The 26259-nt window shown below is 47.7% G+C and overlaps 1 protein-coding gene across 2 annotated transcripts in view; it reads left to right on the top strand.

The window, feature by feature from the left end:
* The window catches only part of VWF (von Willebrand factor), a 487638-nt gene that overhangs the window by 382037 nt on the left and 79342 nt on the right, over positions 1–26259 (top strand). For both annotated transcript variants that reach the window (XM_063928500.1, XM_063928501.1), the window contains 2 exons: positions 3228–3433; positions 4810–4959. In XM_063928500.1, coding sequence (XP_063784570.1) covers positions 3228–3433; positions 4810–4959 — 356 coding nt within the window. The remainder of the gene's footprint in view (positions 1–3227; positions 3434–4809; positions 4960–26259) is intronic.

Genomic DNA, 26259 nt, shown 5'->3' with positions numbered 1-26259 from the left:
ATTTGGCCCCGTTTCCCTCAAAAGTATGTGTATCGGCAGCTATACCGCCGATTCACGTACTATTCGACAAGTCGAGTTCCCAGACTTGTCAAAGAAAAACAGCTGGGATTGAATAGGTCATATCACGATTCGACCTTAAAAAGTCGAAAACTGCCATCTTTTCGACAGACGGCAGTTTTCGACCCTAATTGAATATACCCCTATATGTATATAACCTACACATGGAGAGGAGGCACAGTGGGTAAAGCCAGGGGTGTGGTGCTGACATGAGTGGGAGGCCCCCCTTTCTTTAGTGCCTCGGGCCTCCCGAAGGCTTAATCCACCCCTGAGTCTGCCTCATAGAAAGTGCAATGTATGTAATACTTCAGACATATATAGGGTCAGTAATCACTGTGAGCAGTAAGCTCCCTTAAACTGCATGTTGTGGCCGCAGCTCTAGTATAAACCTTATTACATTTTACTGCTATTTTGGTCATGAGTTGAGGTGTTGTCCGGGCTGAGGGGAGGACTTTCTGGGCAACTGGAACCCCCCCACCTCCATATTTGCCTTTGCAGAACTACTTCACAATAGACCCCTTTTGAACTGTTTTGTTTCCCCATGCATGAGTATTCTGCAAGCTGAGATTGAGAATATCAGATCTACAAACAAAAAGGGGATGCAGTCAATTTGTGGGTAGTCAGGATCTCGGCGTTCACGATACCGCAGCCAAAATCCAGACAGCCGACAATGCCTCCAGCCGGAATCCCGGCACACCCGGGCTATTCCCACTCGTCCGTGCCCACGACACCCATAGAGTGGGAATAGATCCTGTAGCGATCGCAGCAAGCTTCCAATCACGCAAGAGGACTCTTAGCTCTCGCCCCACTGCCGGCATTCTGGGGGGCAGGATGTCGCTGTCGGGATATGGACAGCTGGCATTCCGGCCGCCGGTACTACATACCGAACCCACATAAAGGAAGCCAGTGACTATACAGTATATAAGAATTTTTGATAGTTTGGCATGTTGTACTGCTTGTGGGGTAGATGTAATATGTGCCAAGAAATTCAGATGTGAGATGGGTGCATCCTAGCTTAAATCTAAATTGCAGTGTAAAATTAAAAAGCTGTCCAGCATTTGTAGGCTGCATGCAAATTCAGCAAGTATATATCCTGAAAGCAGACATGCAAAACAAATACATGCGCAGTATTTGTGCCCCTTGCAGTGCAACTTGATTTGCCTAGTTACTCCTTTTTTGTGCTGCTCCTTTCCTCTATAACTCTAATCTTTTCAGTAATTCAAAAGCGTGTTCACCTGGAGGTGGGCACACTCAAATTGTATACATCTGTAAGATAATAATAAAAAATAAAAATGCCACTGAATGATAAATTCTTCTGGACTGAGGGGGGGGGGGGACTCAGTTGGGAAGCTCCTGTCACTTGTTGCTCTGTTAGCAGAGCAGTGGTGAATAGACATTGTGCACAGCGTCTATTCACAGGAGTCAGGGGGGACTGGGGGCATGCCAGCAGGTCATATAGCGCTGGGCCTGCCACCAGAATGACGGAAATGGGGGGCGTGGCTTGCGAGCATGTCACTCCCATGAAGCCACTCCCCCTTTAATCTCTAGCACGCAGAAGTCCTGACTCTACTGTTCCATAAATTGAGAGGTATGAAGCCTGGATGTTACTCATAGCAACTAAACAGATTCTAATTGACATGTAAAATAATGTACTGGATAAATGATAGCTAGAAGCTGGTTGATGGCTACAGGAAACTTCTTCTCTTGTCTTCTGTAGTGGCAGGTCTCCCCCATAGCGAGGCTCCCAATCCCCCACACAAAGCTACCTATATTTAATGAGAAAAGATACAGTAAATGCTTTTTATCCATCCACAACTTTGTACATTGGGAAATAGATATTAAGCCTTCTAAAGAGTGGACAAATTGAGAAGTTGCCCATAGCAGCTAATGAGCTTCTATCTATCATTTTATAGAATGTACTTCATAAATGCTAGGTAGCATCTGATTGGTCACTATGGGCAACTTCTCCACTGGTCCACTTTAGTCTTTAGAAGGCTTCATACAGTACATCTCCCCCTGATTAAATATCTATCAAAATTATGTGTAGGGAAAGAGTATTCTCCCCAGAGTTCCACAAGGATTCTGAAATGTCTGAGTAGATTCTTCCGTACAGTCAGCAGATGGCGCTGTTTAGTCTATCCACCCGACACGTCTAAAGGATTGTGCTGCAATGTAGTAAAAAGTGTAATGCGATGCTGTGCCATGTAATCTCCTGTAAATTACACTGATATAATTGCATGTAATGATCTAATTTATTAATATTTAATAGTGAGATAAGTTTTCGAATATTACATCTATGGAAGTAGTTATGTGCCGATAAAAATAACATTGTGATACGTTTTATACCTATCACTAACACAATAACTAGTGCATCAAAGTGCCAAGCTTGCAGTTCTCCAAATAAAAAGACTTGCCCACCACCATTCCTATATAGTAGCCACCACCCATGATTGCTGTGCTGTGACTCCCAGTGTTTGTGCTCATTGCTAGGAGATCACAGTACAAGTCCTGCACACCATGTCCTATGAATTTTATATTTTACTGTCATGACCAATCGTGTGGATAGGGTATCAGTAACCAGATGTACAGATCGGCACGTCAGGTTCATTTCAGAGAAGGGAGAATGAAAGATTATAGTAACTCAACAAAGTGTATCCAAAGCACGGTTGTCAACAGTTAGTAAATTGACTGACAGTCACTATTTTATTTTATTTTTCACAATCTTACACACTTGATTGTCTACAGGAGAAATATAAATGAGGATACATCTGACAGCACTACGTTTCACAGAACGTTCAGCACATAAATGAATACTTTTATACCTCTCCCATATTTCCTGTGTACGACTAGTGGAAGTACCACCATTGCTGACAGGGCAGTGACTACGGGGCCCTGTGGGGAGGTGGTCCTGGAGATGATCTGGCAGAGCTAGTTCCGCAGAGGTGGCCCAACATCACCGCCCCAGCCTCTGCTAGTGATACAGTGTTACATGCCTGCTGTAGATACAGATGCTGCAATGTCATTTTTAATATTGTCTGACATTTTGCCCAAATGGACAGTAAACAATACATTCAGGGGCGGGCTACCCTGCTCCAAATTGGAATCAGGCTGAGGATGCACCTTTTTCTATTGCAAGGATTATTGTAATTTCATGTGATCCATATTAACAGCCTGCAGGAGAGAAACCTGTCCTGTGCTGAGACGTCCCAGCTGCCCACCTTACAAGACGCTGACCAGGATGAGCACGGAGTGCTGTGATACTTACGAGTGTACTTGTAGCTGTTCCAACTCCACCGACACCTGTCCAGATGGATACCTATCCTCTATCCATGTCAATGAGTGCGGCTGCACAACTGTCAGCTGTACTGCAGATAAGGTAAGGAGACATGGGTACACTTATTAGTAACAGTGTGCTGGCCAAATAAAGGAGGGCAAAACGTACCCAATGCACAAGAGGATTACAAGTAACAGTAAAGTACTATAATTGTACATTTTTTCTTATTATTGGGGATCCTATATTACAAAAGCCAAGTCTGCTCCTCACCTCTGTTATGTGCGCTGGCAGCCACTAGAGGCCGCCACACAGATCAAATTATTTATTTGTGTGCTGGAAGCTGACACAGCTCAAATTTAAAGTGAAACTGCAGGGAGAGGTTACAGCCTCCTAACCTGCTGCTGGTAATAGCAATAATAACTGATTTGACTCTTTCACACTTGCTGCTTACAGAGAGAGGGGGCTGGGGTGAGAGAGTGGGGGTAGGGGCATATAGGCACTGGGAGGTGGAGAGTGGGGTGGGGGCAGATAGGGACTGGAGTAGAAAGAAAGAGGCAGGAGGGTTGGCCCAGATAGGTACTGGATAAAGATGGGGTGTAGGGGCCAAAAGGGCATCGGGGGAGAGAGAGGGGGAGGGGTTAGATTAGATAGGGACTGGAGAGTGAGTGGGGTTAGGGGAAGATAGGGTTGGTGGAGAGAGAGACACAGGGACACACATGCACATATTCCCTATGTACACTGCACTACACTTTTTTGAATCACGGCGCCCTAGAGTATTTGAAATTTTTTCATGGCACCCCTTGAACAAAAGTGTCTTATTGAGAAATTTAGAAATAAATATTAAATTAAGTGAATTGTGTTTATATGTCATCCTTAAATTCAGTTGTGTGGTGAGGGACAAGATTTGCTTCTGTTTGCCCACATAGTTTATGACTGGCAGCCACCAGCACTGGTTTTGACTATTACATTGACCATAAATAATTTTAATTGGACCTGGCCCATCAATCCAAGGCACCCCTGCAAGTGCCCTCATGCACCCCAGGGAGCCACGGCACACAGTTTGAGAGCTACTGGTGTAGATTGAAGGCCATTGCATTGAAATACTGTATATCCAGTTAATAATAATTACAAATGTGACTGTCTCTTCCACCAGCGCCCCATGCCCATAGTGCGCATACTGCCAAAACAGGGCGAGCCCCAGGAACATACAGATTGTATGCAGGCTGCCCCTTTCTATGCAGCGGGGTGCCTCGCCTCTCCACAAGAGTGATGTTTTGCCCCCTTGGGTGATGACCACGGTCACACACCTTTTGTTATACCTGTGTCTGTGTGCCTGTGGTTTGCAATGTCCAATGACTGCTAAAAAATGGTCATTTGGGTGTAACCTGAACTAGCTCTAATTCATTGCTTTAGCCACATAAGGGTTCGGCCACAAAATGGATTTTTAGTGATTATTCTAATTTCATTGCACATTACAGGTCTGCATGCATAAGAACAATCTGTATCGCGTTGGAAGTCTGTGGGAAGATGGCTGCCAGAACTGCAGATGTACCGACATAACCGACCCCGTAACAGGCCTTCATGTAACTGAGTGTGTGAGAAAGCCATGCAACAGAATCTGTGGTCCAGTAAGTTCATAAAAGTGTTTTATACTACTTTCACTTCAGATACCTGTGTTTATCTACATAAACATGTCATATATACATCATACACTGTATTACATTTGCAAAAATAAATTGTTAGAGTAAAAGTGTTAGACAGCTCTTGCAGTCTTGCTTCCGCTCACAGCACATGTGACTTCATGATGTCACAGGATTGGAGCAGGAGGCTGGGTGACCTTCCAGTCATCCCACAAACGAGAAATACTGTAGCTCAGGGGTTTGCAAACGTTTTTGAATCACAGCACCCTAGAATATCATAAAAAAAATTCACGGCACCCCTAGGCCAAAAGTTCTTTATTGAGAAATTTAGAAAGAAATATTAAATTAAGTAGCTTGTGTTTATATGTCACCCTTAGGTTGAATTGTGTGTGGTGAGGGGACATTTGCTTCTGTTGCTCCACATATTTTATGATTGACAGCCACCAGCACTGGTTTTGCCTATTACATTTACCATAAATAATTTGAATTGGTCCTGGACCACCAATCCAGGACACCCCTGTGGCACCCCAGGATGCCAAGGCACACAAATTGAGAACCACTGCTGTACACCAGGACAGTAACATTGTCACTCCCTCTGCCTTGCTACCTGGTTAGGCGGTGCCGGTAGCACACCCATAGTTACAGCCCTGTGTATAGTTACAGCAAAGCACTGTGTATAGCCCTGTGTATAGTTACAGCAAAGCACTGTGTATAGCCCTGTGTATAGTTACAGCCCTGTGTATAGTTACAGCAAAGCACTGTGTATAGCCCTGTGTATAGTTACAGCAAAGCACTGTGTATAGCCCTGTGTATAGTTACAGCAAAGCACTGTGTATAGCCCTGTGTATAGTTACAGCAAAGCACTGTGTATAGCCCTGTGTATAGTTACAGCAAAGCACTGTGTATAGCCCTGTGTATAGTTACAGCAAAGCACTGTGTATAGCCCTGTGTATAGTTACAGCAAAGCACTGTGTATAGCCCTGTGTATAGTTACAGCAAAGCACTGTGTATAGCCCTGTGTATAGTTACAGCAAAGCACTGTGTATAGCCCTGTGTATAGTTACAGCAAAGCACTGTGTATAGCCCTGTGTATAGTTACAGCAAAGCACTGTGTATAGCCCTGTGTATACTTACAGCAAAGCACTGTGTATAGCCCTGTGTATAGTTAAAGCAAAGCACTGTGTATAGCCCTGTGTATACTTACAGCAAAGCACTGTGTATAGCCCTGTGTATAGTTACAGCAAAGCACTGTGTATAGCCCTGTGTATACTTACAGCAAAGCACTGTGTATAGCCCTGTGTATAGTTACAGCAAAGCACTGTGTATAGCCCTGTGTATAGTTACAGCAAAGCACTGTGTATAGCCCTGTGTATAGTTACAGCAAAACTCTTTCCTTTTGTAGCACATTTTCAGATAACCTATACAGTACAATGCGTAAGTAAAAACTGCTGGTCATAATACAGTAAGAGCGGGATGTAATGAAGTCCAAACTCTGACCTTTTTTTGAAGGAGCAACCATTTACAGGGCTAAACCATGCCTTGTAAATGATTGCCCTTTTAAAAAAACATTCAAGTTCGGCCGGTATCCCCCACGGCTGCCAAACTCGGACTTCATTACTTCCCGGCCCATGTGTCTATAAAACTGTAAGAAAACAACAGGGTGTACTTTGCCAAAACTGGTTTCCCAAGCTAATAGTGTGGGTGATGCTCACAATACTGGGAAACCAAATTTGGACCTCTATAGGTTTTTGTTCCCAAGACCCTCAGCCAGTTGCAATGAATATTCTGCATGTCCTTTAAGTTGCTGACAATCCTAGGCAGTAAGAATTATTACAGGTTAAATGTATATTATTTCGTTTTAATAACTGGTACAGTATCTATTTATTTAATAGCACAGAATGAACATTGTGGTCATGCTGAAGTGCAAAGTTGGGCATTTAACCAAAAATGAATAGATACAGGTCTTTTTGTCACTTGAGTTCTAAATTCATAACCTGTTATACCATAGATCTACAGCGCTATACATAAACGGCATCTTATTACTAAGGTGGACACTATTCTAAAACTCGTTTTAGGTCAGTTGGAACTTAGTGTGACTCTTTTTGTCTTAGTAGTGGAAAAATGACTGGTTCTCATTAAGGAGCAAAGGATATGCCAAGGCAGTGGCTCAGCTTAATGTAGGCACCAGTCTTAACGTGTACAAACAGTGATAGTTCTGCATGATTAATTTCGCAGCACGGTTCCGAGAAATCCACCACATTCTTTTCACGGTTGGAACTCACCAGAAAAGCTTCACTTTAGTTTATAATATATTCCAAGGCACTTCTACACTCAGAAGTGTGTTGACTTTATAGAGAATGTTTGGGAATATCTATGAAGAACAATGAGTACTCTGTCTTTTATGACCTCTCTTTCGTAAGTGCTTCAAAGTTTTCCTCCATTCCGACACGTTCTAGTTGAAAAAAGCAATGTAATAGCTTGAAGACTGGGCAAGGTATCCACTCTGTTCATGGCACATCTTCTTGGGTGGTCAGGGGAGCGACTTATATGTGTTATGGTGCTTTGGGGCCACAAGCAAAGCCGTGTTGTTGTCTCGTGCTAGATAATTTACTATTCTGTCATTAGAAAACTAGCATGGACCCTTTATGGAATTTCATAAGAAACCGGCTTTGTTCGTAAAGCTCTCATGTGAAGGTTTCATACATCCGATGGATAAAATAGAATTTTATGAGTTAGGAATTATTCACAATGATGCGTTAGTTATAAAAAAAAGATGCCTTGCAACTAATATGAAGTTATATAGCACTGTTGTGTAATATTCAGGCCGTGCCATAGTGTTTTTATATGTACAGGCTATATGGGTAAAAAAGTAAGTAGCTCTTAGAAAATAATAGAAGGGGTCACCATTAAAACTTAACCAGAAAGTAGTTGTAGCACCTAATGAAAGGATCAATTCAAAATAAAGATTTTCTTTAAAATCTCTCAACTAGTAACATCTTTTGGGAAAAGTGTTATAGCCCTGAGTGGGTCCGCAGCTTGGTGCTGAATATTTCTTCCTAGCTGCCGAATCATGATGCTAAAGTGACAGAGTCTGGCATATACCATGCCATAGACAGATGGTCACAGACAGCAATCACAACTGTCTGGATGCCGGCGGTCATGTGACCGACGCCAGAATCCAGGCAACACTCAGGAGACCACCACCGGATCATCGACAGCCAACATCATGAAGGTGAGTATCAGGGTAGGGTTTAGGGACGGGTAAGGCACTAGGGGGGTTAGGGTTAGGCACTGGGATTTTATCCCTAGCCGCCATACTCTGAGGGTTAGCCATAGCCGTCCCCGGCCAGGAGGGTCAGCCCTAGCCGCTACCCCCCCCCCCCCCCTCCCCCCTGAGGGTTAGGATAGGGGATGGGAGATTGAGGGGTTAGAAATACTGGAAAAGAGGAGACTATGAGGGGACATGATCAACAGTTACAAATATATAAGGGGACAATACACAGAGCTTGCGGTGAACCTGTTTTTGGTAAGGTCAGCAGGACATGTGGACACCTGCTTAGGTTAAAGGAGAGGCGATTTCTCACACAGAGATGTAAAGGTTTCTTCACAGTACGGACAATACGTGTTTGAAATTCCCTGCCTGAGAGAGTAGTAATGGCGGACTCGGTCAACACTTTTAAGAATGGGCTAGATAAGTATCTAATAGATAAGGACATACAGGGTTAAGGTGCATAGTCACACACTATAGTTATAAAAAAAAAAAAAAGGAATAAACACAACGGCCGACATTAGCAACAGGCAAAATTAGTCCTAAAAATAATACAGCATAGGAGACCACAGATAGGTTGAACTCGATGGACAAATTATCTTTTTTCAACCTCAGAAACCATGATACCCCCCTGTTGTCAGGATCTTCTATGTCTGTATATACCACAGTTGGTCATGTGACCACCGGCATCCCGACAGTCATGATATAGTATGTATTCCATCACAACACCTAGGTGCTGGCATCTAATGATGTCTTACTTCACTAATCTCAACCCCTATAATATACTCTAATTCTTGCAGTGATCTACAAAACTAGATGAACTGGTGCCACTACTCTGTACTATGCCCACACCCCACACAACTCCTCCCACTGGCTGGCGCAAGTACCTACTTCCGCTAACGCCAACATCTTCACGCATCATCAGCGAGATGTAATGTAGTCCGGGATCGCCGGATGTGCGGGTTGCCAGCCGATCTTGGATGTTTTTTTTAAGGGACAATCACTTACAAGGCATGGTTTTGCCTTGTAAGTGATTGTCTCTTTAAAAAAAAATGTCCGAGATCGTCCGGCAACCGGCACCTCGGGCGACCTCGGACGACCTCGGACTGCATGTTGCTGTTTAGACTCATCTAATTAATCTACTGTAGTCCATATTTTTCACCTTTATCCGGTGCTACAATCACACTATGTACATCACCAGTCTCTCTGGGGAAGCTTAGTGGCCAGTGATTTACATAATATCTGGCAGCAATGGTTCCCAGCTTCCAAACCTGCTATTGTCCATTTTCCCATTGGCGCCATCTTTTCATTCTTATCTGCCATTTATTATATCCACAGTAATATTTTTTTCTCTCCTTGTTTTTATCATTCTAATTTACGCTCGTGTAATGATACTGATGGAAACACCGGGAATAGTGTATCAAACCTTCGACAGAGTGGAAACTTGTACAAGTGTAGAAGCCCATATATAACTAACCGCTTCTAGCTATCATTGTATAGAACGTACTTGATAAATGTTAGCTAGACTTTGATTGGTTGCTATGAGCAACTTCACCATTAGACCACTTCTCTTTAGAAGGTTTGATACATTTCCCCCCACTGTGTCCTAGTTGTGTTTCATTTATCATCACTCTCACTAGGATTCTCTTCTTCATTAGCTATTGAACATCTTACTTACTGGTTTTTAATTTTGTTTTATTTTTTTTACACTTCTTTCTCAAGTTCTCATTCCATTTGAGTGCACCATCTCCAGTACCTTGGCTGGGATGTAATGAAGCCCGAGTTTGGCTGTCGTGCGGGATTGTACACGATTGTCCCTCTAAAAAAAAGTCTGAGTTCAGCCGGCATCCAACATGCCTTGTACATGATTGCCCCTTTAAAAAACAGTCTGAGTTTGCCCTTCTTCCCGCATGCCTTGTACACGATTGCCCCTTTAAAAAACATCCAAATTCGGCCGGCATCCCACATGCCTTGTACACGATTGCCCCTTTAAAAAACAGTCTGAGTTTGTCCGGCATCCCGCATGCCTTGTACACGATTGCCCCTTTAAAAAAACGTCCAAATTCGGCCGGCATCCCGCATGCCTTGTACATGATTGCCCCTTTAAAAAAAAGTCCAACTTCAGCATCCCGCACGTCCACCAAACTCGGACTTCATTACATCCCGCCCTTTACCTCCTGTGACAGTCATTTCTCCATCCATTTCCATATATTCTCTAACAATCTTCACCTAATTACATTTTAAGAACGCACATTTGTAGACAAGTAAAAACTACCTAACTCTTCTAGGTCACCCTCTGGATATATACAGATGTGTCCTCCTACAGCAAACCTGTATACACCACACAGCGTGACCTGAGCTGTAGCGTAGCGACTTGTTCTTGAAAGTTTGCATCTTATTCGTATCCCAGTCTCACTGTACACCACTCAGAGGGCACTAGAGATGCCGGGCTGCCACTTTAACTGCACAAGAATTTGTTTTAAACATGTAGTACAAAGTTGCAGATGAACCACAACGCACCTTCACGTGTGAAAAATGGCGGTCACTGCGTTGTAGCCCTTTGTATACAGCTTCACACTCATTTGCACACCGATGTAAAAATGTTGCACATCACACTGATCAGTGCAGTCTCACTAAACCTCACACGTCGGATGCATCCACGCGCCACTCAAGCACACTTATCTTATAAAATAAAGACACAACAACTGTAATTGGCGTGAAAGGGGTCAGCTTTTATTTTCTGACTGAGAGGAAGGCCTATTAAATACTAAAACTAAAATGCAGACTTCCCTCTCTAACTAAGGTGGCGGGGAGAAGAACGGTTAAGCATGATAAACGTAACATGGGTGATCAATGTTATAATACAGAAAAACAAGCAATAAAAACATATGTGTGAGGGAGCCTTCTGCCCCAGATGTGCCGGGATCGGCCTCCTGCCTCCATCCCAGACATTGAAAATCAAAAATCCAAGGACAGGGGTCGACCTTCTGCCACTACCCCTGCCCACCAGCAGTTGCAGGGACGGAGGTACGCTCCGCCCCTACATGGTAAAAATTGGGCCACCGGCCCCACCATCCACATATGTTTATACCAGTTATATGGACCCACTTGGTAAAGCGATGCCCGTAAACTAATTATGAAACTATAAAATTTTCCTAAAAGTACACCCAAATTTACTAACCTTGAACTCATAATTAAAATTAAGTAACCGTTCAGAAACCGGCCAACTGCCAGGTTACCAACCTGCCACCGCCACCTACTACGAAAAGACTAACTAAAGGGATCTAAAAAGCAGAATAAAACTAACCAAAGAGACCTAAAGTAGAACACGGACTAACGCAACGGAAACCCAAGAAAAACTACCTAAAGGGGCCTAAGAATGTGAATAATGACCTCCAAGAAGATCAGCATACCCGCCGACAACAAGATGCACCCCGTCATACCAGTACTGTGACGGATCATGGAAGGAGATACCACCGAGCGGCACGACCAGGCCGCCATGCTGGAGGACAGCACGACCGACAACCGCATTGACCCGCCTCCGAACTAGGTCAATCGCTCCGGGGTTAAAGGCTCCACGCCAAGACCGCCGAGGGACGATGTCTTACCAGAGGATCAGGCAAAACGGCCAGTCAGCCATAAGTTTCAACAGCTGACGTCCGATCTCGAGGCGAAGGTCGAGCCCAGTGCGGCGCACCAGATCATTGCCATCCAGATGCAAGACCAGAAACCGCGGGTATCGAAATCGTCCAACTGCCGCCCGAAGCCAGTCCCGCAGGCCGTCCCCAGCGGAGGCCTCTACGCTCCCACCAGCGCACAGCCCGCAGCTCCGGTCGGGTTGTGTCACAGGCCAGAGCAGACACGAACAGCCCGTAGATGTATGAATGGCCGTCAAATCATATAAAGTGCGGATCTAACCGCCGTCCTGCAAAAGAAGGGTGTGACGCAGGTTAATAAACAAAATAAAGATAATATGAGTAGTAGATGGGCAACCTAACTGCGTCCCTAATGGGGAGGGGGTTTTGGGGGGAAGGGTCGCCCAATTTGACTTGAGGCAAAAACACAAAACTTCGTTAGCCGTCAAAAGCCGTAATTAAAACCAACGATAAAACAAAAATTCCTCAAGGCCCCCGCAATCGCAAAGTGCAACTGCGACGAGCGGCTAGTCCTCAAAGGGGCGCACTGGGAGGAAAGAGCCTGATATAGCGTATGACTGCACCAGACCCCCACCTACCCAGTGCCCGGACTTCGACTTCGGACCAACCCGCCGCAGCGGCTGCTGACGCAGCGCCGATGCGGAAAGAGTGAGTCCCAGTGTCGGCCGGAGATAGACCCAGGTACAAAAAGACAACGCTCCAAAACCGACCGGGAGTGATATCTGGACAACGGGGAACCGTCACGATGGACGAGCCACCCGGTGGGCGTTGGAGGCCGAAGGGACGAATAAGCCTGGGCCGCGGCACTGGACAAATGCCCCGCGCACGAGCCTGACCCACTCGAACCCACTGCCCCCTGCCGACTACGTCCGTCTTGGAGCGCTGAATCCGACACCACAAACCGTCGGGGCATACAACGACGCGGGCCGCCAGCATGGGCGAGGCTGAAGTCCGAGAGACGGACCCCAGCTCACCCACCCTGATGGCACCGTGGAAGGCCATCGTAAAGGCCACCATGAAGAGGCGAACCTCGTATCCCCGTATCGTGAGCGCTGAATCCTACACCCCAAACCTTCGGGGCGTACGTCGACGGCCTTTATTGACTGAAAGGAAGGCCTATTGAATCTAAACTTGGATGAAAAAACTCCCTGTCGAACTAAGGGACGGTTGAAAATATTTATCACCCATAGCTGAAAGCAGACAGCTCATGAAAATAAAATATCTCAAAATTATAATAATATCCTAAATGTTGGAGGGCCGGCTGCCCCGATGTTCTAGGATCGGCCTCTGCCACCATCCCTGAGGGCCTGCTACCCAAATGTTATCAGATCGGCCTTCTGCCACCATCCCTGAGGGCCTGCTACCCAGATTTTATGGGATCGGCCTTCTGCCACCGTCCCTGAGGGCCTGCTACCCAGATTTTATGGCATCGGCCTTCTGCCACCAGATTTTATGGGATCGGCCTTCTGCCACCATCCCTGAGGGCCTGCTACCCAGATGTTGTGGGATCGGCCTTCTGCCACTATCCCTGAGGGCCTGCTACTCAGATGTTATGGGATCGGCCTTCTGCCACTATCCCTGAGGGCCTGCTACCCAGATGTTATGGGATCGGCCTTCTGCCACCATCCCAGACATCCCGAATCCAATGCAACTATGGCCCATCTGTCTTGTGAGGGGTCTTACCCACTATGGCCCCTCTCCCGAAGGTAGCGATTCGGCCAAATAAGCCGTAAAAGTTGCAGGGACCAAAGACCTGTGGGCTAAATCCTCCAATCCGCACACAGAAGCAGGACAGAAGTCCCCTTGTATTAGAGCTGCAGGAGCTAACTGCCGAAACCACTGCAAGTCGCCGCGAGAAAGGGTATCATCAATTTCGTTGCTCTCGGCCGGGACATGCTTTTCTCGCAACGTAATGTTTTTCACCCAGCATAGCAAGACTGTCTGCGCGAAGACCCGCAGTCCAGCAAGGATGTGGACTCCTGCCTAATGATGGCAAAAACCACGCCCAAATTGTCGCACCAGAAGACCACCTGTTTGTTACGCAGGGCATAGCGCCAGAGCGCCACTGCGCCCAGCATGGGAAAAATATCCAGCAACTGCAAGAATCGCAAGCTCCAGAGGCGTCCGTGAAAAGCTCCAAAGAGGAGGTGAAACGAACTAGAAATCCGTCCCAAATACGTAAATCCCTCGAGTGCTAAACTAAGAAAATGATGAGGGTGTTTAATCCCAACCGTCGCCCGTTCCAATTTCCCACAGAAAAACTCTACCCATTGGGATAACCTTCCAAGCAAAAAGAAACAGGCCCAAGAAGGATTGAGCCTGTTGTAGAGTAAGCTTGTCCGCGGCGAGCTCATAGAGGAAACCATCGGGAAGACGCACCACCTTGTCCCCAAGGAGCCTACAGAGACCATCATCTGAATCCCGAGGTAAACAAGGAGGCGGAGGGACCCTGGCAATGGCCACCGCAGCAAGACGATGCAGCGAACAAAGCCAGGTGTGCCGAGCAAAAGAAAATCACCAAGGTAGTGCGACATACCCCGCTCGCCCGTCGCCTGCTGCAGACCCCAGCGGAGGAAAGAACTGCACCTTGCAAAGTCAGCGCACGAGAGAGAAAAAACCCCACAGGGAGGCAGCGATGGATGTATTATCCATCATCCAGTTGAAAACCCATAAATCGAAAGGCGAAAGGGTGCAGCGGGAGGAGCGAAACTCTGACGCGATGTCCAATTCACACATCACCGCCCCCGGACCAAACGACCGAATGGCATCTATGGCCGAATCAAACTTACAGATAGGTAAACGACCCTACCTGATAATAGGGATAGCCTCATCAACCGATGACCCGAGAGGACAGGAAAGATGGATGAGAAAGCCTATCATCCCGGCCAACGACAATGCAGCCGCAACCTTCTGCCGGAGCACGCCCGGAAACTCCCGAGCCGAATGCAAGTTCGTACTAGCCCCGGGACCCGCCAGTCCATGTATCGGCAAGAGGAAACCAGGTGCGAAAACCCGAGTGTAAGAATAGGGCGTCCACTGGCCGCGGGAACCGTCGCAGCCAGTGTATGAGCGGCCGAAGTCTAATTGGGGTGGGGGCTGTGGCCAGCGTTTTGGGGCCGCGGGAGCGCGGCTCTGCGGGCCGGAAATTACCCCTGCGCCGTGTACTGGGGCAGTCCTTGATCCCGAGGCCTCCGCCACAGCTGATCAGGAGTGACGAATGCGACACCGCCGCCCCAAACCGCATTGGGCAGGATTGAAAGCGAAGCATTAACCATGCCCCGCGCGCAATGAACCCCCTCAAAAGCCGGCAGAATGAGAGGCAGGTCGTGGAACCCGTCGTTCCTGCTGTACCGACTGAACCCTGCGGCAGCTCCGAGCACAATACCACATACTTTTTACCGAAGGTATAGATCTACCGCCCATGCTGTTCGCGCCGGAAGTCCTCGTAGTAACGCCGCCAAGGATGGTACAGCACATGTATATGGAATTGATGGCGCATGATGTTCATGTGTTCGTCCGGGCGCGTCTCTGAGTAACACGCCGCAAAGATCGACATGATCTAAGTCAAGTCGGGTAGGAGCGCAAAGCGTCCTCGCTGCCCCGGCCCTTTGCTTAGTTGAAAGCAAGGCTATACGAGCATCGCTGGTACTAGCTCCCCCCTCACACACTATGGGGGGAAAGTGCGATCCCCTTGGACCAGTCAGGGTCCGATGAAGACTCACCAGTACGAGGGGGAAATCCATCCTTCCCAGCAGCCGCCGTACGACTTGTGGATGCGCCGACTGACTACATTCCTGGCCCAACGTCCGTGGCTGGGGAAGCAAAAGAGAGACAATGTTCCCCTGTTCCCCTATCGAACCAGCAGCCGCCGGGAGTGGGGCAGGCGGAGCGACCGTCGAGCCAGAGGACAGGAGCGGGATACGAGATTGCGCAATGCTATCCTCCAAAGAAGCGGTGGCCAGACACGGTCCCCCGGGTACGGAGGATAACAAGGGAGCCACCGCCGACACGATAGAGGCACTAAATGGCTCTAAGATCAGACCCGGACGCGAGTCGCGCGCCTCACGGGAGGTTCGCAAACCTCCCGTCGGGAGCAAGGACTCCGCTGATTCCTCACTGTCAGGTACAAATGGCACGTCCGCTCCGCTGCGATAACCCCCGACCGAAACGGCCGCGCCGCGACCTCCTCCCATCCCGAGCAGTAGCCCCAGGAGGAGAAACCGGAGAATCACCAGAACTAGAAAGAGGCAGCTCCACGTCGGACTGAGGGCTATCCGTTGCAACGACGGAAGCCGACAACCGGACGCGGGGCGGGACAGAACGCACGCCTCCCGCCGTCAGGGGTGTATCTACCCATTGGCCTGGATGGCACTCGCCAGGGGCGCCAGCCGAGGAGGGGGCGCCATCTGGCAGTGCCACCCTCGACGAATGAGTGGAATCCCTTAGTAGTGGCATCGCCTGGGCTGGAGGATCTCACAGTAGGCAGGAACAGGCACTAGTGAAGAACATGAAAGTGAACTACAGTTTCCAGCAGCCTTTGCTGTCAGGAGCTCCTGGCAGCAAGGGTTGCTGGGAGCTGTAGTTTACTTTCACTTTCTTCACAAAGTGTGGTGCGATGCCGAAGTGTGGTGTTCCTGCCTACTGTGCAATCCTCCAGCCCAGGCGATGTCCAGCTCATCACATTAGGCACTGCAACATATTAATTGATATGTGCTTGGAGGTCTATATGCAGGGAGGGGAAAGGACTATATGCATGGAAGGGGGAGACTCTGTGCTGGGAGGGGAGAGGATTATATGCAGGGAGAGGGGAGACTATGTACTGGGAGGGGAGAGGACTATATGCATGGAAGGGGGAGTCTATGTTCTGGGAGGAGAGAGGACTATATGCAGGGGGGAGACCCTCTGCTGGGAGGGGAGACGACTATATGCAGGGAGGGGGGAGACTCTGTGCTGGGAGGGGAGAGGACTATATGCAGGGAGGGGGGAGACTCTGTGCTGGGAGGGGAGAGGACTATATGCAGGGAGGGGGGAGACTCTGTGCTGGGAGGGGAGAGGACTATATGCAGGGAGGGGGGAGACTCTGTGCTGGGAGGGGAGAGGACTATATGCAGGGAGGGGAGAGACTGTGCTGGGAGGGAAGAGGACTATATGCAGGGAGGGGGGAGACTGTGCTGGGAGGGGAGAGGACTATATGCAGGGAGGGGAGAGACTGTGCTGGGAGGGAAGAGGACTATATGCAGGGAGGGGGGAGACTGTGCTGGGAGGGGAAAAGACTATATGCAGGGAAAGGGGAGACCATGGCTATGTGCAGGGAGGGGGGAGACCATGGCTATATGCTGGGAGGGGGTAGACCATGGCTATATGCTGGGAGGGGGTAGACCATGGCTATGTGCTAGGAGGGGGGAGACCATGACTATGTGCTGGGAGCGGGATGGGGACTACTTCTATGTGCTGGGAGGAGGAGGAGGGTGACTACGTCTACGTACTAGGAGTGGGATGGAGACTACGTCTATGTGCTGGGAGCGGGATAGGGACTACTTCTATGTGCTGGGAGCGGGATGGGGACTACTTCTATGTGCTGGGAGGGGGTGGGGACTACGGCTATGTGCTGGGAGGAGGAGGGGTACTACTTCTATGTGCTGGGAGCGGGATGGAGACTACGTCTATGTGCTGGGAGCGGGATGGGGATTACTTCTATGTGCTGGGATGGGGTGGGGACTACGGCTATGTGCTGGGAGGAGGAGGGGTACTACTTCTATGTGCTGGGAGCGGGATGGAGACTACGTCTATGTGCTGGGAGCGGGATGGGGATTACTTCTATGTGCTGGGATGGGGTGGGGACTATGGCTATGTGCTGGGGACAGGAGGTTATCTACCCATTGGCCAGGATAACACTCACCAGGTGCACTGGCTAAGGAGGGGATGCTGCCTGGTGGTGCCACCCTTGGCCAGGGAGTGGAATCACTTAGTAGTTGCAGTGCCTGGGCTGGTGGTTCACACAGCAGCCAAGAGCTGGCACCAGTGTTCGGCACCACAATGCACCACAGTGAAGAAACTCAAAATAAACTACTAGAATGCTATTCTTAATATATCACTACATCTACCTTTTCACTGCCATTAATATTTGATTATACCCCCTGACTGCAGGAAACATTGCTGGGCAGCGCCCCTCCTTGGCTAGGCACTGCTGATTTCTTCACAGTGTGACAAGGATTACTGTGTGGGCACGATGTGTAAGGGGCACTATGGTGTGACATAATGTGTATAAGGGGTACTACTGTGTAATGTAATTTGAATTGGGAGTACTATTGTGTGGTCATGCCCCTTTCCCACAAGATCATGCACCTTTTTTGCCCATGCACCTTCCCTATTTAAAATATGGGGGGGGCGCCAGTCCCTTAGTTTGCCAGGGGCGCCCGGTACCCTAGATACACCTCTGCCCGCTGTCCCCGTATGAGACCGGTAGGGGCCACACAGTCACGGCTGGCGGTAGTACGAAGCGGCCTGCGAGCAGACCCGGAAGGGGCAGGCACCACGGGTCCAGCCACGGCAGGAGAGGCCAGGTAGCCCGTCCCACCGCGGGCGGACGCGGCACGCCCCTGAGCGACAGTTGTTACAATGTTCGTCGCCAGCAGCAGGCCATCCGAAGCCGCAGAGTGTGTGTTGTCCCGCCCTGCCACAGGAGGGAGCCTGCCGGCGAGCGTGTGACCCGGGGCGCAGTAACAGGCCTCATATGGGCCCCTGTAGTCCCCGTGGCGGTAGTGGCACGCGCGCGCTGGCCAGACCCCTGGCGTCTGGCAGCCGCGCAGTCCCCCCTCCCTCCTGCTGAAACCATATATATGTGCAGCCATGATAATATGGGCTTGCCCACAACCCCCTCCCCCCCCCGGGCAACCGATGCGCAGGGCGGGAGACTGTTCCCGGCCCCCACGTGGCCAGCCCGTCCTGCAGCAGCCTTGAGCGGATCCAGGGACGGCAGGACACCGTCCCTGGCAGGCCGCATCAGACAGCCGCGGACCCCCCGTCGCTCCGTCTAGCGCCGCAGCTAGCGGCGGTGACGGATACGGAGAGTGAAGCCTCAGGGAGCGCGGGCGGGTGCCGTGCACGGCCGCGCGCGGCCAGAGCTCCAGCACAGCAGGGTGCACAGGTCTACCCCGTGACGGCCGGACACCATCAGAGTCCATAAGCCGTGTGGGGAGCCGTGCGGGGAGCCCTGCGCTGAGTATGGGGAATTCATGAGGAGAAAAGCAGGGGGGTAGGGGAGCCTGCAAAATGCAAGGACAGGAATAGAGGTAGGAGAAAGTGAGATAAAGGGAAAGCAGAGAGAGGTTAGAAGGAGAATATAGGTAGAAAAAGGAATAAAGTGACTGGAAAAAGGAAAGACTTTTAGTAATTTACGTGATACAAAAGGGGTTACTTATCAGTTTCACGAGAAGAGCCGAAAAGAGGGAGGAAGTATCCTGTCAGCAGCCTATATGTATGACAGGCCAGCCCCTATACATGATCCAGCCAATCAGCCCCTCGGACCCTCTCTCCACGTTCCTCCCACCACAAAACATTAACCCCTTCCAAGCCAAGGTGATGCACCGAGCGGCGCCGCGGAAGCCCCGACGGTGCGTTTATGCTGCTGTGGTCACAGTATGTTCCCTACGCAGTCTTTCAGTTTGTTTATTTGGGTGAATAAGAAACACATTTTCCTTTAATAAGACGCTCGATGCAGGCGAATCACGTGGGACATGGGCCCTCATTCCAAGTTGATCGCTAGCTGCTTTCGGTCGCAGCGCGGCGATTAGTTGAAAAAGCGGCACTTCTGCGCATGCGTAAGGTGCGCACTGCGCACGCGCATCATACTTTCACACAAAACTATGCAGTTTCACACAAGGTCTAGCGACGCTTTTCAATCGCACTGCTGTTCGGTGAGTGATTGACAGGAAGTGGTTGTTTCTGGGCGGAAACTGAGCGTTTTCGGGGAGTGTGTGTAAAAACGCAGGCGTGCCCAATGAAGAAGTGGCTGGGGAAACGGGGGAGTGGCTGGCCGAACGCAGGGCGTGTTTGTGACGTCAAAACAGGAACTGAACAGTCTGAAGTCATCGCTAGCTAGGAGTAAGTTTCGAGCTGCTCAGAAACTGCATAATCTTTTTTTGGAGCAGTTCTGCGATCCTTTCGTTCGCACTTCTGCTAAGCTAAGATACACTCCCAGAGGGCGGCGGCCTAGCGTTTGCACTGCTGCTAAAAGCAGCTACCGAGCGATCAACTCGGAATGAGTGCACTCATAGGGACTTTTTGCTATGACCACATCTTCTGTACTTCATCAATGATGATTTTGTGGGTGCTAGAACAAAGACTCCACAGACTAACACTTCACCAGGAGGTAGTTCTTAGCGAATACAGGGGGTTATTTAGGTTTCAGCAAACCAAAACAGCACACTAATGGGCAAAACCATGTTGCACTGCAGGTGGGGCAGATGTAACATGTGCAGAGAGATTTAGATTTGGCTGAGTTATATTTTTTCTGTGCAGGGTAAATACTGGCTACTTTATTTTTACACTGCAATTTAGATTTCAGTTTGAACACACCCCACCCAAATCTAAGGGGTAAGATGGGAGTTCTATTTAAAATGGGATTTTGCCGATAACAACCAATCAGATTCCACTTCTCACTTATCTAGCACCTTCTAGAGGATAATACCTGGAATCTGATTGGTTGCTATGGGCAACATCCCATCTTAAATAGAACTCCCATCATAGTAAATTTACCCCTAAATCTCGCTGCACATGTTACATCTGCCCCACCTGCAGTGCAGCATGGTTTTGCCCATTATTGTGTTTCTTTGGGTGCTAATAAACCTGAGTAAGACCCACTGTACATACAATAGCATGCAGTCTTACCTCTGGACACAAAAATAGTTGCCTCCACCAATAAAGCAGGCGATGGTGACATAGGAGAAGTTACTTATAGCAGTCAAATTTGACTTATTATTTTATATAATGTTTAATACAACTCCTCCATTGTCATCTATTATATTGCCTCAGACTAGTTGTAATGAAAACAGTAAAATTACTGTAGATCTTTGCCTCTCTGTACTGTAAGAAGGAGTGGGTTGACCATTCTGTATAAGCAGGCTTGGCGACTGGGCGGTACAAAGGGTACACCAGTCCCGGACCTCGAGGCTCAGATGGGCCCCAGAGTTCAGAGGGGCACAACACAGGTCAAACGTGCCTCATTAGATTCAGATGCCTACTGTGTTGGCCATAGGTCCGGCTCCGCGCAACTAGCCAACAAAATAACAACAATTAAGCCTCCCCCGCACCACAGGGACCCCGATACCTTGGTGACCCCTCCTACTCCGGCTCCGCCACCTTGTGCGTGCTGTCATAGTAATGAATGACGCTGCAACAGCGGCGTCAATATGTGCAATACTGCACCTGCATCGGCTCTTCTGTACTATAGTCCTCCCTGCTGACGTGAATGAATAGTGTGTGTGTGTGTGTGTGTGTGTGTATATATGTATATATAATATATACTCTGTATATATAATAATAATAATAATTATTATTATTATTATTTTTTTATTTTTTTTTACATCTTTCTTGGGTTCAAGTTCAGAACATGGGGGCCCCCAGAAACTTCAATGTACCGGGCCCCAAGATTTCTGTTGCCAGCCCTGTGTATAAAACAAAGGATATTTCCTCGGCACAGAATAAAAAACTAAAACATATGGCTATAGTGGAATTCTAGCACTAGTGGTGCAGGCAGTGCAGCTGCTATGGGGCCCAGAGGTGAGAGGGGCCCACCTTCCCTGTCAAAGTTACATGTGTTATATACATTTTTCGCCATTGGGTGGTACGTTGGGGTCCTTTCAAACTTTTTCCTTGGTGCCTGCAATATATCTAGGTATGCCCCTGGACCTGCTCCTTGTCGTGTGGTATAAAATGAACTGAAGGGCATTTTAATGTTATATAATATGAACTGGGGCACTGTAATGAGGCACAATATAAACGGGAAGCACTATATATCATAATGTGACTTGGGGGCACTGTGCGGCATAATGTGTACTGGCAGCTCTGAAACATGACATAGGGTGAACTTAAGCACTAATACGATTCATAAAAGAAACTAGGGCACTACTATGGGTCACAACATTAAATAAGGCTCTACTATGGTTCAGAACATGAACTAGGGCACTATTATACTAGGGCATAAAATTAACAACTGCTGTAGAGAAGTGTCTCTCTAGAAACATTGGGACGGGGGGCCCTTCAAAATATTGCTGTGGGGCTCACAAAGTTCTGGCTACGCCCCTGCGCACGAAGGGTGGATGCCCGGAAGTCCAGTGACGGGAGGACATCACAAAGGACAGCTTTTAACGGAAGAGTGGTCCTTTGCAGTATATGTTAGTGCATATGCAATTAATACCACTGCAACGTCAGTGCGAAGTCTAGCGGAATGTATTCCGACTTCTTAGTGCATCCCGCCCACTGTCTGAATGGGTTTACGTTCAGAATGTCAATATGGTGTGAATATCATCGTGGATTGGAGTTTGACATTCAATGTGACGCCATTTGCAATGTGTTGACATGACATAATGTCGACACCCGATTTTAGCCGGTTAGGGTAAAGTTATGATTAGGGTTAGGTATGCCTCCTATGGAAAAACGCATGGACAACATGCTGACCGTCTACAATGTGAATGTCGACATTTGACATGTCTGCTTCCCATCCATGTGTCGGCATTTGACATATCTAGATCCCATCCATGTTGACATTCAGACTATGTTCTGAATGTTGCCTTGTTACACCACAAGCGTCTGAACGATATCCTGCCCGGTGTGAAGCTGTGCTGACGCTAATAGTGACACTGGGGCAGATGTATTAAGCCTTGAGAAGCCTGGAGAAGGCATAAAGAAGTGATAAAGCAGTGATAAGTGAAAGGTGATAACGCACTAGCCAATCAGCTTCAATATGCAAATTGACAGTTATGAGCTGATTGGCTGGTGCGTTATCACCTTTCCACCGCTTTATCACTTTTTTATGCCTTCTCTAGGCTTAATACATCTGCCCCCATGACCTTAATGACTCATATCCCTACATAATACTGTGCCTTAGTGTCAGATAAACTCTTTATGAAGGAATCAGACTTATAGCTTTTTGTCAATTCATTCTGCCCCAGAGGAATATCTTTTTTGGAAACGGAATTGGAGGGTCCCTGGAGACCCTTCAATTCCCCATAAAGGCTGCACAATAAAAACTATTTGACTTATTGACGTTCAGTCGTCTTTATTGGAGTGGCTTCTTTCCTTACAGCATACTAGGCCATTATGTAACCAGCAAGTGCCAGCTGTTCTTGTGTTGTGCTCAGTACACCTGCATACGTGCACAGGATGACTCACGCCTGTCCTATTATCACTCTAACCTTCATATTAATTACAGTCAAGCAGTTTGACAAGCACCTGGATCCCTGTAAAAACGATCCTTTGTTAATCTTCCATTAGAGCAATGGCTCTAATTCAGATCACAGCAGTAAATGTGTTAGCTAATGGGCAAAACCATGTGCACTGCAGGTATACACAGAGGTATAAAGTAGCGCTATTTGTGTGTTTCAATCATCTACATAAAACTGGAATGAGTACAATTATAAGATATTTAATAAATATTAAAAACAAACAACTTCATATACTGTAGCATGTAATATTTCACCATGACAGTGATCAGAAGTGACAATTATATATTCAAGTCCTGGAAAGTTCCTGTTCCTATTTTTGCATCTGATAATTATATGGAGAGGAGTTGAATGGACCTTAGATTTTGTCCAAATGGGTCTGCAGTGGAATCTGATGGTAACCGCTTGAGGAAGAGTTCTTTAAAGGCAGGCAAGCCTAATTATTGTCTGACAGATCCTCAATTCTGTGCGGCACTGATGGCATCATCGACAAATGGTGCAGAAGAAGAAAAATGGTCCCCAAAGAAGCATCTTACTCCTTATTAGAAGTGGAGGCTGGTTCAGATCAGATCTGAATTAGGCCCAATAAGTCAGCAGATAACATGCAAAAGGATAGGAAGTGTGGTCCATTGATTATCTTCATATTGGGTGTAATTCATGTTGTACGAATATGCAATTGCTATTCTCTAGGTTACGGAACTGCTAATGTTAGCAAGTGAAGCTGACGCCCAGAAATGAAAAGAGACGCCCACCAGACACATTACCAACTCATTCACAATTGCATACACTTTTGCAGCCTATATGCAACAACGAGGAACATCAAAGTTAAGGGTTGGCCTATGGCTACGCAGAGATGATACAGCAGTAGCGATGCAGACGCCATGTTTTTGCACATACGAGCTTGCAGCCGACCCCAGATACATGCCCCAAAAATGGACACAACATGTCTGCGTTTTTCCAACCACTCCCCGAGAAACAACTCCGAATGGTCACTTCCTGTCAGTCACTCTCTGTGAAATCTTCACTGCGATTGAGATCGTAGAAACACCTTGACGCATGCGCATTGCGATCGCAGCACATGCACAATCTGCTGATAATCCCTCCGCTGCGTGAACATTTCCCATTGCGTACAAACATGAATTAGGCCCATTGTCTCTTCTGTGGAGAAGAGAAACCGAATGATTGTAATAAGAAAAGAGTTGGTTTAAACCTCTAGGATGGGGGCTGGCATGGGTGCTGATCACACTATTTTAGTAGCTTATAGCAGTGTAGGGGGGCGTAGTTCTGTTGGTTGGGGCTGGGTTACAGGCCAAAGCCTGTTTGTTTCCAGGCTTCCCACCCTCCCTTCCCTTTTGTTGAAGTTTGTGGTTTTTGGTGTTGGCTGTTGCGGCGGGAAAGAACATCAGGTCACCAAAATGGGTGCAATTGTTTAGTTAAAGTGCACTCCCTTCATTGACTGGTAGTTGGCTGTAACACCCCAACAGGGGCAGTATCATCACCCAAATGGGTGGGTAATCAAGGTAGAAGGTAAGTGGTTACCTTTTTTGTGGATTATAGGGGTTTTATATTTGTGTTTGTGCATTGTGTTTCGTCATTGCAGAATAGCTGATTCCTGGCCATTCTTTCTTTGTCACCATACAGTGGTACTTGAAACTTCTATACCCTTCCGAATTTTCTATATTTCTGCTGAAATTTGGCCTAAGACTACATCAGATTTTCACACAAGTCTAAAAAGTAGATCAAGAGAACCAAATCAAGCAAATGAGACAAACGAAGTAGACATGCTAATTTTTTTATTGATGAAAATAATCCAATATCACATATCTGTTAGTGGCAAAAGTATGTGAACCTTTAGGCTTAGCAGATATTTTAAAGATGAAATTAGAGTCAGGTATTTTCAATCTATGAGATGAGAATCAGGTGTGAGTGGACAACCTGTCTTTTTAAAAGAAGAGGGATCTATCAAGTCTGATGTTCACAACACGTTTGTGGAAGTGTATAATGCCACGGACAAATGGTATTTCTGAGGACTTCAGAAGAAGAGTTGTTGATGCTCATCAAGCTGGAAAAGGTTACAAATCCATCTCCAAAGCGTTTTAGCTCCACCAATCAACATTCAGACAGATTGTGTACAAATGGAGGAAATTACAGACCATTTTTACCCTCACCATGAGTGGTCGACCAACAAAGATCACACCAAGAGCAAGGCGTCTAATAGCTTGCTAGATTACAAAGTAACCTAATCTAACCTCTAAGCAACTGAAGGCCTTTCTCACATTAGCTAATGTTAATGTTCATGAGTACACCATCAGGAGGACACTGAACAACAATGGTGTGCATGGCAGGATTGCAAGGAGGAAGCCGCTGCTCTCCAAAAAGAATATTGCTACCATCTGCAGTTTGCTAAAGATCACCTGGACAAACCAGAAGACTATTGGAACAATGTTTTATGAACAGATGAGTTCAAAATAGAGCTTTTTGGTTTAAATGAGAAAAAATCTGTGAAACACGGTGATGGTGGTATCCAGTGGCGGAACAAGCGAGCGGTGGGCCCAGGTGCGACAAAATGCTTTGGGCCCCCCCCCCCCACACACATATCCCCACACACACACATCCCATCCAAGTCCACCCCCTCACCCCTGGAGAGGATCTGGTGAGGGGGACCTGCTCAGGGCCAGAGAAATGAATACCTAGCAACAGTGCCGTAACTAGACATTTTAGCACTGTGTGCAAGAAACAGCATCGGAGCCCCACCCCTGCATGCAAAACAGGGGCAGTGCGCGCCGTAGGCGCGCGCAAAATTACATAGTGGCGTGGCTTCGTGGGGAAGGGGTGCGGCCACAAAATAATACCATTTCATAAAACGGTACACAGTAGTCTCCATTATTCAAATTACGTCGCACAGTAGCACCACTACACCAGG

This window comes from Pseudophryne corroboree, chromosome 6 (genome assembly GCF_028390025.1).
Source record: "Pseudophryne corroboree isolate aPseCor3 chromosome 6, aPseCor3.hap2, whole genome shotgun sequence".
Classification (NCBI taxonomy): Eukaryota; Metazoa; Chordata; class Amphibia; order Anura; family Myobatrachidae; genus Pseudophryne; species Pseudophryne corroboree.
Note: the sequence above shows the minus strand (reverse complement) of the source record. Positions and strands in the feature narration are given on the sequence as shown.